The sequence below is a fragment of the Crinia signifera genome, chromosome 6 (assembly GCF_055691185.1).
Source record: "Crinia signifera chromosome 6, ASM5569118v1, whole genome shotgun sequence".
NCBI classification, from domain to species: domain Eukaryota; kingdom Metazoa; phylum Chordata; class Amphibia; order Anura; family Myobatrachidae; genus Crinia; species Crinia signifera.
Window position 1 is genome coordinate 142,666,077 of NC_139222.1, and position 12,654 is coordinate 142,678,730.

The 12,654-nt window shown below is 42.7% G+C and overlaps 1 protein-coding gene across 12 annotated transcripts in view; it reads right to left on the reverse strand.

Moving 5' to 3' along the window:
• Positions 1–12,654, reverse strand: part of TANC2 (tetratricopeptide repeat, ankyrin repeat and coiled-coil containing 2) — a 454,397-nt gene that overhangs the window by 59,735 nt on the left and 382,008 nt on the right. For 10 of the 12 annotated variants that reach the window (XM_083147487.1, XM_083147485.1, XM_083147486.1 and 7 more), the window contains 3 exons: positions 10,967–11,077; positions 1,741–1,892; positions 908–1,076 (listed from right to left, as the gene is read on the reverse strand). In XM_083147487.1, the coding sequence (XP_083003613.1) occupies positions 908–1,076; positions 1,741–1,892; positions 10,967–11,077 (432 nt within the window). The remainder of the gene's footprint in view (positions 1–907; positions 1,077–1,740; positions 1,893–10,966; positions 11,078–12,654) is intronic. The other 2 variants (XM_083147490.1, XM_083147495.1) reach the window with 1 other exon arrangement.

Below are 12,654 nucleotides of genomic sequence, written 5' to 3' on the forward strand. Positions count from 1 at the left end.
GTGGGTAAGGAAAGGGTGACTGTTTGAACAGTGCCTCGGGTAGGAAATTAATAAAATTTGAACAGTATGACTACAATAGGAAGGGATTGGTATCCACCGTGATAACTTAGGAAAGGAAAAAAGTAGAACATGAAAAATGCATTCGGATTAGCTAAGGGTTAGTATTCAGAAGATGTGCTTGGAATATAAAGGTTTGCTGCATAGAGCCACTGGGACAGGAACATATCAGGTCTGCAGTGTGCCTGGGTTAGCAAAGGGCTAGTACCAGAGCACCCATGTTGTATGATTTGCAGAGTAAAGCTGGGGAAACAAGGGTTTTGTACCTCTGAATACAGTAGGGAGGGGTTTCTCTTAGGACTTGATATTCCAAGAGACAAATCAATCATACAGTGAAGATATCTCCATAGGATAAATGGATTGATTTCTGCCAGACAGGATAATTTTTAGTCAAGGCTCTGTGGGGCTATTCAGGGCTTGGAGAGATAGGGTGTATGCTGGAAGACTGTTAATGTGAGGCGCAGATATGATAGCAAGAGAGTGAGGTCAGGATGAGGACTGATGAATAATAACAAGCTCTCACTGCTTGCAGGCTTGGGAGATATAAATGAGCGTATAAGACTGGAGATTCAGGTCTAATCACATGACATAAAGCAAGAAGAAAAATACATCACTAATACGGTGCACCCACATTTACATCATGAATTTAAATGGAAAATAGATGTTGTTAGATGCAGTTTCCATATAGGGCTAGGATGAAAAACATGCAAATTTATATCCAGACTGGACATAAAACAGCATGAAAACCAACCAGAATTCCTACAACCACACTGTCAGCATTTTATGTGATGTGAACTCGCACGGGACAGAGCTTCCTTGTACATTACAACACTTTGATGTGTCTACTTACCGATAATGCCGCTGTCCCTGCTCTCTAGGGTGGATGTGGGGCTGCAGTCCTTGGTGGGGGCAGTAGTATTTGGTGGAGGGAGGGTGGAACAAGGACTGCTGGCAGGAGGAGAAGCTGTACTGCTGGTCAGAGTTGAACAGGGACTGATCCGTTGGGTTGCCGCAGAACCCTGAAAAAGAGTAAGAACAACATTATATTTTGAACAGTTACAATATTGCAGCTCTGAGCGCTACTTAACTGGGATTATGCTGTGTGTGTGCCTGGGGCACCTGGAGCATAATCCCTGATAAGTGCTGGGTATAGGGGCTAATAAAAAGAAAGCAGTCAATCAATTACCGCAGCTAATTAATTACAGGCCTTAGAGGGGTATGCAATCTGGGATCACGGCTGTCGATCCCTGCTGACAGCCCTGATCCTGACCCATTTGCCCACATTAGAAATATCGGCGGCACATTGCATACCCCCCTAAGTGTGGGTTAAACTTCAACAATTGAAAATAACAATGTATTCAATAGTCACTATATTAAAGTGAGAGCTTGTCATAAGGAATAACTACCCCTGAGTTTGTGCCATGTTGTCCCCAGTTACTGTATGTGTGATTAGCTCCTGGTGGTTAAAAAAATAAAATAAATAAAAATAAATTAATTCTCTATTATCTTGCATAGAAAAGTGGCCAGTGTGGGCTTCATTGTCCTGTGTAGATATTCTAGTTTAGCCATGTAAAGCCCAGAATACCCTATGAACTTGCAAATTACTGAAAATGTACAGTAAAATAAATAAAATAAAAAAACAACAACTTTACTTTATTTCTTTAGATAAAAACACTCTCTCACCTGGTTCTCTTCTTGCCCCTCCATAGTGTATGGGGGACTGGCAGCTTGGACCTCGCTGACTTTTTCTCCCAGGAGAAAGCCAAGTCGGGTCATGAGGGTGTTGGCTGCCTCATCAACGGATGGAGGAGGGCCCAAGACAGACTCCTCTTCCCCTAGGAAAGGGAACAAACGAAAACCATTATCATTTTAGATCTTGTAATATAGGTAGGAACTGCTACCTAGGCCTTAATCCATCCTTTTCCATACAAATGACATATTAACACTTTCCATGTAACTGTAAAAATAATAATAATGATATAGGAAATAGGATTTTTATTCTGGTTAAAATGTTGCATACAGTAACACACTTGCTATATCTGGTCAATACATTACTTGCCTCTTATCATACCATGCTTCTGCAAAATGGGAACACTTTAGAGAGGTGTGGGCGGTGGAATGCACATTATAATAGAGGAACAGAATGCAGCTAGGCCCCTAGCAGAGCAGTGAATGCGCTGAGAAATAAGAACTAGATGGTTATTGGAACATGTCTCAGGGCTGCACAAACAATTATGTGCTCATCACTCTGCAATCAAGAGCTTTATCGATTTATTTCACTGAATGTCGCAAAAAGATCAAAATGATCAAGTTACCATATACAGGAAAATGGCTATGGCTTTCACAGCCTTAGGGGTTTATTCTGGTGCAAAAGCTCCCATGCGAGCACCATTTTCTTCATCTGCTCATGTGCATGTGCCAGGTGCGAGTGGCCATGGTGAACAGAGTGTTTGCTGGGCACTCACACCCATGCTGATGCGTGATGCAGCGATGGGGGGGGGGGGCGGCAGCTGACATCACCGGATGTCAGCTGCCTGACCCGTCGCACAGGGCACAAGCAAACCTAAGACACCTGAGAGTGTCTTAGTTTTACGTGTTCGAATGTGACCATCGAATGATGTGGGTGTCGCCCCGTAGGCTGCGAATGGATGTTTATGCAAAACTTCCATTCACAGCCATTCAAACGTCAGGCTTTAAATCACACGCAACACTGCGTATGAACCAGAATAACCCACACACAGTACATATGAATACATGTAAAAATGGGGTACGGAACAGAGCGTGTGTGTTTTTACTTGGGATATGTTTTTTAAAGACCCATTGAAATAATATATATATATATATATATATATATATATATATATATGAGGCAGCATAATATACAGTAGCACATCATACCAAAACTAACAACATACTGTACTTTTACACACCATTTTCCTACACTGCAAGTTGCCCATCATCACTAGACATACAGTATGATACACATATGCTGTACCCCCTTACCCACTAGACATATGTGGTGCGTATACTAGGGATTAGATTTGGATTGCTGTGCAACAGCCGGTTAGCTACCGTGGACGGAAAAACGCGTCAAGTACATAGAATATTGCGACCAGCCTTGCCTTCACAACCCCAAAGCCAGCTTCTTCTTCAATTCTATTCCAACCTGGTCCTTGGACCCCCGCTTCTATAGGCCACACTCTGGGAGTGACCTGCGGCGATCTTACATCAGGCCGGTGAGTGTGACGTCCTTCGCCGGCACAGAGAGGACAGCGAGAGATGGGAGTTTGACAGAGCCCCGCCGGTTGTTGTGGACAAAGATTTATCCCTCATTCAAGTAAACATCAATCCTCGCTGACATCACCCCACTTATATATGTGGGCTATGGTAACTATAACATATTGGAACTTTTTTTATGCCACTTGGAAATTTATGAATTTCTTAAAGGCACAGGAACTTTTATTTATAATTGAAGCTGCTCAAAAGTTTTTTTCTTGTTGGAGGCATATGAACCGGTTCAATAATTAGATTGAAAAAAGTTTGCGATTTCCAACCTTATGGTTAAGAGCCAATAAAATTGATGGATTGTGTATGCAAGGCTGGATTTCAATTGTTTTTATAATTATTATTTTATGTGTATGGTTATATGTGTAATTAATTTTTAATATATTACATGAATAGATTTGTTTAGTTTGTTTTGGTTGTATTTATTACTTCTGGGAGCAGCACAATTGTTTAATTGGAGCTGTGATTATCCATTTATGTATTGATTAACATATAATTTTAATTTAATTCATTTTCCACTGTTGCACCCGATATACCTTGTGTGTATATTGATCCAGTTAGGTAACAGTTCAATAGTAACAGTACAGATATACATAATACATAGAGATATACGCTAGATCAGTGGTCAGGGAATTCGGTCCTCATTACCCCATGCAGTGCATGTTTTGCAGGTCTCCTCACAGAATCACAAGTGAAATAATTAACTCCACCTGCGGACCTTATAATATGTGTCTGTGAGTAATTAGTACACCTGTGCACCTGCTGGGTTACCAGCAAAACATGCACTGTGTGGGGTAATGAGGACCGAGTTCCCTGTCCACTGTGCTAGATGTACCCTGGGGATTATAGACACAGGGAACATATATTTGCTGGGCAGCACAGCGCCTAGGCAGCCATCAGCGGCACCACTGGTTGTTGCAACAGGCAGGTGACAATACAAGCAGAGACAGTACAGTTATCACACAGGGAACACATACCTGCCGAGCTGCAAAGCGCCTAGGCAGCCATCAGCGGTGCCACTGATCGCCGCAACAGCCAGGCAAGCAACAACACAAACAGACAGTACAGTTATCGCAAAGGGAAAATACACCCGCTGAGCTGCACAGCGCCTACACAGCCATCACCGGCGCCACTGGTCGCCACAGCAGCCAGGCAGGCAACAGTTAAGCAGAGAGAGTATGGTTATAGGTTGTTATGCAGTGTAGGAGACAGGGGAGACACTGGGGTACATATGGCTGAGTGGCACAGTTCCTAGGCAGCCATTAGCGACGCCATCTTGAGAAGCAGCAGAGGGGCTCAACAGTCCCTCGTCTGGGGTCATCTGCTAACTTCGGTCTCCTCTCCCCCATGCAGTGTTGGGGGCCAGGGATGGAAGCCGGGACTGTGCCCAGCCCCACCAGAGTGTTGTGGAGACCATGGGCAGATATATTGCAGGAATATACCCATTGCAAAGCACAAGTTACACTAGCTGCCAGTAACCTATTACACAAATACCCCACCTCAAAGCTATGAGTCACCTATTGAAGATAAAGACAGACCCTAAGCTGTCAGCTGAATGTTGCAACTATAACCACCCCAAATTGCCAGCCACTGGTTCCACATATACCTAACCATAAGGATACCATCCAGCAATCCTTTGCCTTCCTCCTCCTTGCACTGTACACCCATCTAGGCATAGTCTATCTGTCAATAACACGACCACTATTGGTCCATAGTCAAAAGGTCAACACATGGAAAAAATCAACATGCAAAAGGTTGTCATTAAAAAAGTTGACACATGAAAAGGTCAGCATGAGTTTAAAAAAAAAAATCACTGTAAAAAATCACTGTTGCCATCTCTGTCGACGTAGGTCCGAATTAGTGTACGGTTGCATGGCTCACTTAACTCGCCACACTATACCATTCTAAATTGTAGTCCACGTGTCTGGTAAAGTATGAAAAAGACCACCAAATTGAAAAATTTGTGAAAAACTCATGTTGACCTTTTTTTATATGTCACCCCTTTGCTTGTGTGGACCTTTTGTCTGTGACAACCTTATGCATGTTGTCATTTTGGTGTCTACATATTGACGGTCTATGTAGACACTATAGATCTATCAACCGGAACTACTTGCCCCTTTGCCTCATTTTAAAGAATAAGGGTACTTGTGTATTATCACGGCGCCCATCGCATCGCATTGCATACCACTAAATAAGGTATGCGATGGCATGCGATTTTCGCGTCAAAACTGAAAAATGTACAATTAAATATCGCATGCATGTAAATGGCATGTAAATGTGATCGCATGCGATTTTTAATTGTACAAGCACCCTAATGGGTGCATACAATGATAATGCCCCGAGAATGTTAAATGCCCCCCCATTGTCAACACGACCCCCACTATGAACGCCAACCCGAAGCGTGGCAAGCGGCGACGGTACGCGTCCTCCAACCGTTTCATACCCCCACTATCCACGTCGGCGTGGAGCTGATTTTACATAGTGTGGCGAGCGCAGCGAGCCAACGAGCCTGAATAGTGGCGAGCACAGCGAGGGGACGCGGAATACATGCAAAGTCAACCGCGTCCCCTCGCCATGCTTCGGGCTCGCCACACTAACATCAACTCCATGCCGACGTGGATAGTGGGGGTATGAAATGGACGGAGGACGCGTAGCGCCACCCCTAGTGGACTCGCCACGCTTCGGGTTGGCGTTCATAGTGGGAGTGGGGGTGGCGTTGACAATGGGGGTGCATTTAACATTGAAAGCACCCATCAGGGTACTTGTACAATGAAAAATCGGATCGCATCGCATGTGATGCGATGTACTAAGATGTACATCGTGGGTGCCGTGATAATACACAAGTACCAAAATAAGTCGCAATCACCAGTGGACGATCAGGGCTGTCATGCAAGGGAACCTGCTTTGCTGCCCTAAGCAAGTGGCACTCCTAGGCCGGTGCCTGTGGTAATTCCATCACTGCTGCAGTCTCTAGACCTAAATAGATACAGCTAATTACAGGCATATACAGATTTTACTGCCATTGCAACCTTCATATCAAGCTTACACCTCACTACTAAGACTCATAGTGTGTTTATAGACTTGTAAACTGCAAGGTGGTACCAAACTAGCACTTTACATTTCTCTTACAGTCCCCACATTACGGGCAACACATTTTGCGATTATATCCAAGGTACGGATACGGTGTTAAAACATTATTACTATGGCGACCAGAGCTTTGGTTGCATATTTGTATTGAGCTCATCAGAGTACTGGATGTACATTTGTAGTGTGGTCACTAGAGTATGGGCTCTGCATTAATCACCATGATACATTATTTGGGACAATATCACCATTAAAATCTTGACTGTCACAATGTCAGCTTACAAAGGTAAGATGTAGAACATATTTAGTCTATTCATCAACATTGTCACATGTCTGTAGCTTTGGAATTGTGTAACAGGATCAGACTGTTCCTCCTCACACTCTTTTGCTGTGCTTGATGTCTCGCATGCACATAACAGGATGACTCAATCCTGCAGCAGTTGCAGGTCGAGCGACTGATGATCAGTAAGGAATTATGAACTCAAAGCTATGTACTTAAGGGAGGTCAGTGACACTACGCATATCAAAACCACCTTCTTGTTTGCAGTGCATGCTATACTATACACAGGACATTACTGACTAAAGCACCCAGAATATCAAGGTACAAGTAAGCACATTTGACAATTCTCAGCCTCCTTTAGAATCATAAAGGATATATGCAATTAAGTGTTTTAACTCATCTACAGAAATGAATTGCTACAATATGCGTCGTTGGCCCAGCAATTGCCGCCTCATGCATAGCATCACTCAGAATGACTATTGACTCACTGCTTGTAGGCTGCCATAGTACCCAATGCTTATTATATGCTGAATCACTTTGCAATCTGTTGGTGGGGCCTTAGCAAGTCAATGAGAAGTGGGGAGGATGGCATTTGTTCCTCCTAATAATACATCCCTTCAAGGTAGGAGTTGCAGCATTGACTGCTGGCAAATACGTTTCATGCTGTAAAAGCAGTAGGGGGGTAATACTTTTCTACCACAGAACATGACCTTGGAATTTGCCAGTATCCAGCTTTTAAGGGGACAGTCACACACTGAGCAGAGTCGATGGAGAGGTCTTATCTGATAATACGTCAGGAAAGCTGCATATAACAGGTATTCACCCCTATATAGCTTCAGTGCAAGGTAAATATCTGCTAAAAATGCCAGCGTCACTCACATTTCTTATATAAATTCAAATAAAATATGATGTGTAAAAATAGATTATATTTCTTATATAAAGGTAAACATTACAGGTCATTATGGTGAGCCAAAGTCACTTGCCACAAAGGGTTATGGCACATGGCTAGCTACTTACAAAGCACATTATACCCCTTTCACATTGCAGCTTTAACACGGTATATTGCCGTTCTTTTACCATTTTAAAACGGTAACAGCTGCAGTGTGAAAGCTCCATTGTCAATTTACCGATTACAGAATACCGGTATTTTGAAACGTGTTAAAAGCAGGATCCTACACGTTTCTGAGCCGTTTTCCCTGCAGTCTGAACAGCTCAGAAACAGTATTTGCTACAAATGATAACCACACAAGGGTGATAGGTTATCTCCCTGCATGATCCCTGCCCACAAGCAGGAAAAAAAAAACATTTAAAATTACATTGTATGGCTTTCTATGGGTGAAACGGGTTGAATGGTACAAAAACGGTATTTAAACTGCAATATACCGTTTACAACATGCAATATGAAAGGGGTTTAACTGGCTTTTGACCCGTTTTAAGACACGTTTACAAAAACGGGTTAAAAGCAGGTTTGCAATGTGAAACCAGTATTACTGTGTATGAAAGATAAACAACACTAAAAAGTCTGATTGTGTAATTATTGGTAATCTACTTTCTCATACTGAATTTTCTTTTCCTGCTACAGAATTTTGCCAACACATAAATTCCATTATTGTCAGTGCAGTACAATGACCCAAAATAAACAATTTTGCCTTTATGTCCTGACTAACTAGGCATGGGTTATTGGTCAAATCCCTACACACATCACAGGTATAAGGGATATTTTATTGTCCCTTATCATTTGGACTTCTGCAGACAGACCAACGTTACATAGATAGGAACATGATACTATTCTGGCTGCTGTGTGACCTGTAACCCCAATATTAAGCTGGTTGCTCTCCTGTGGCCTCGTTAAACATCATGGTAAGAAGTATTCAGTTGATCTCAACCATGTGTTCCAAAATAATGGCAAACCTTATGACAATCTAGAGAGTGATTCAGAGAAAGAATTGAGGCGGAAGTGGGAAGACAGGCTGCTCAATGATGGATTAAATGGCGGCTACATTTAACCTCTTAACTGCTAAGGGGTTTCTCACCCTTGTGCTGAGACCATTACCCGACATTAGTGATATTGTCCAATTCCGACAACAACATGATTTTTTTTAAGCAGTAACCACACAAATAATTTTTACACAAAAAGTGTTTTTTTACTCATCACATCGCAAATGACATAGCCTAAATAGCCAAAAAGCGTGTTTTTCATTTTAATTTAAAAAAAGTGAACTACAAACAAACATGGTTTCTTTTAATATTGTAAGTACCACCAACAGTTCACCTTTCCTAAATAGTAAAGAATGTGTGTTAAAACAAAACTTCATTAAAAATAATAATAATAATAATAATAATAATAATAATTTTTCATCAAGTAAACACTTTCTATGTGTGGGAAGAACAAGGCCATACCATTTTAAAAATTATACAAACTACCACAATGAAAGAGGTGTTACTTTTTTATTTGGCATCAAGATGGGGGAGATAAGGGCCTTTTATGTTCTGTGTACCATTTCAGTTATTGGGTCCTACCTATGTAAAATATTTAAAATATTTTTCGCTGTGGAGCTGAACGCCATTGTCAGGTCATCACAGATGATCACCAGACAATAGCTGCCAAGAGACTACATCATTTTTAAGATGCTGGTATTGCCAGCAGATGAGCTACAGGGTGGACAGCTTTCCGTAGCGTCCTGCTATGGAAAGCCGTCCTCCCCCGCGAAAGTTGCTTAGACTAGCGAATATCACCCAGTGTGTATGGACTTTTAGCTTTGATAAATATCCCCCTAAATATGGAGATATGTGTAATACCTAAAGGAGTTGATCTATGGAATATGCAGTAGTTCATACACAAACTCTTGTATTGAAGAATGTGCTAGTATTGTCAACCAATGGTAACTAATACGTCAACTATTAATATTGTCGGTACAGGTTGAGTATCCTGTATCCGTGCATCCATTATCCGAATTATTCCAAAAACCGTGGTTTTTGGAATCATTCGAATTTTTTTTTTTTAAATTTGTTTACCCCCCCTAACCCTCTTTTCATACTTACCAAGTCCCAGGGCGTCCACAGCAGGCCTCCGGGATCTTCTCCAGGGCCTCCAACGGTCCCAGGAATGCATTGCGCAAGTGTGCACGCGCGCCGGTGACGTCACCGGTGCGCGCGCACACCCGCGCAATGCATTCCTGGGACCGCTGGAGACCCAGAGAAGATGCCTGCTGTGGACGCCCGGGGACTGCGTGGACGCCATCGGGGGACAGGTAAGTAAGCCTAAAAAAAAATATTCTAAAAACCGAAAAATTCCCCTATCCGGAATGCTCGTGGTCCCGAGCATTTCGGATAGTGGATACTCAACCTGTACTACTTTTGATTAAATTAACTCCATGCATGAAACTTTAATAACGCTGCATATATTTGTAAGTCAAATCATTGGGATATTACAGTATAATGGAAATTATTTTCTAAAGTATTGGGCAAATAGCACTTGTGGCCATTCTCATTAAACTGAATGCATAGTTCAGTGAGACAGATGACAGATGTAATTTTTTGGTCCTTGTTTCCTAGCACGGCACCTCCGATTTTGATCGTATACAATCGCATTGCATCGCATGCAATATAGTGCCATGCGATGCGATTCGATTTTTAATTGTACAAGCACCCTGATGGGTGCTTACAATGTTAAATGCACCCCCATTGTCAACGCCACCCCCACTATCAGCGCCAACCCGAAGCGTTACGGGTGCAGCGAGCCCGCGAGGGGCGGTGGTACGCGTCCTCCCCACTATCAATGTCAGCGTGGAGTTGATTTTAGATAGTGTGGCAAGCGCAGCGTATTCCAAGTACGCTCGCCACGCTTCGGGCACGGTGGCTCGCTGCGCTCACCACACTATATAAAATCAACTCCATGCCGACGTGGATAGTGGGGGTATGAAAAGGGCGGAGGACGCGTACAGCTGCGCTCGCCACGCTTCGGGTTGGCGTTGATAGTGGGGGTGGCGTTGACAGTAGGGGTGCATTTAACATTGTAAGCACCCATCAGGGTACTTGTACAATTAAAAATCACATCGCATGCCATTTGCAAGCATGCAATGCTATGCGATATTTCATTGTGCAAGCACTCCTGTTAATTTAACGGGAATATCGCATCGCACACCACTAAGTATTGTATGCGATGGGCGCCGTGCTAGGAAACAAGTACAAATTTTTTTTGCCCGTGTCACATCCGTGAGGTCAGCCTGAGACTTGAGTGCTATATGGGGTTGCACTTACCCAACAAATATGCATCCGCGTCCAGTTTCTGGGACGAGCCAAGAGTCGGGGAGCCTAAATCAGATTCTGGAATTCTGGGGCTCTCCACAAACTTTGCTTTCCTCAGTGGGGCTGAGAGCAGACATTTAAGAGAAGAAAGTAGTGAGGAATGGTGAGAAGGGAAAGGAGAATAAGGCAATGTAACAGCAGTTGTCAGATGGGAAAAAGCGAGCAATGAGAGAGAAAGGAAAAGATGAAGTAAGAAGCCAGTAAAGAGAGAGAGAATAGCAGGAGATAAGGTGGGAAACAGAGAGGGAGAGAAAACAAAGTGTTTTGAGTAACTAGAAAAGTCAGCAGATGGAAACGGTTATGAAAGCGAAAACAGTGTGTCCAACATAGATCATGTTACTCTGAATTTTTTTTCTCTCTTGTCTTTAGGGTACTTTGGAAAACCATTGACAGCAATGCATTCCTTTCTGGGGAGCCCCCATGTCTCCGATGCAGTGCCGACAATGGTTTGATTCTGTAAAGCAGGGGTTCCCAAACTTTTTGGAAACAAGGCTCCCTAGAGTATCAGAATTCTTTCACGGCACCACAGGTAAAAAAAAAAAAAACTACTACATATAATATTAAGTAGATTGGGTTTATATGCAATTTTTGATGTCAGTTATGTGGTAGATGGCAGGATTTGCTTCTTTTTGTACACTTTTTATGATTGGCAGACACCAGCACTGGTTTTGCCCATAAATAATTATCCATAAATAATTTTATTTGGTCCTCAACCACCAACCCAGAGCACCCCTGCAAGTGTCCCAATGCACCCCAGGAAGCCACGGCACACAGTTTGGGAACCACTGCTGTAAAGTAATATTTTATACAGTGTATTTAAAATCATGATCCAAAGAATGGTGGAAAAACAAAATCCCTCTGGACACACTAATCTCATTTTAACAGATTAAGGTGCGCAGAACAAAATGACATTTCCTTTTGGACATATTTATAAATGTATTACAATAATTAACAAGATATGAACAAAGTACAAAACAGAATATATTGTAGAATGTCTAAAGCAGGTGCATATTAGGTGACAATGTACCATTGACGTTAAATTCAGGAAACCTAGTAATCATCTAGTGCTGGCATGTCCAAACTGTGGCCCTCCAGCTGTTGTCAAACTACACATCCCAGCATGCCTTGCCATCGTTTTAGCATACCCTAATAGCAAAACTGTGGCAAGGCATGCTGGGACTTGTAGTTTCACAACAACTGGAGGGCCACAGTTTGGACATGCCTGATCTAGTGGAAGTATTGACTAATTGACCTGCACTTGTTTTAAACTTGTGGTATATAACAAACTGGCAAATAATTGTTCATGCTCGTGCAATTCATGATACCTCATGGTTTCTATGTACAAAGCTTGTACAGCACAGCAGATGCAGTAATTTGATGTGCAGATGCACCACAAGACATTGAAAATACTTTTGCAACATAAAAAAATGAACAAAACAAAGTAGCGAGCCCCGCGAGGGGATGCGGAATACTTCACATGTATTCCGCGTCTGCTCGCCACGCTTCGGGCTCAGTGGCTCGCCACACTATATGAAATCGACTCCACGCCGATGTGGATAGTGGGGGTATGAAAAGGTAGGAGGACGTGTACCGCCGTCCCGCGCATGCTTGCTGCGCACACCACACTTGATAGTGGTGTT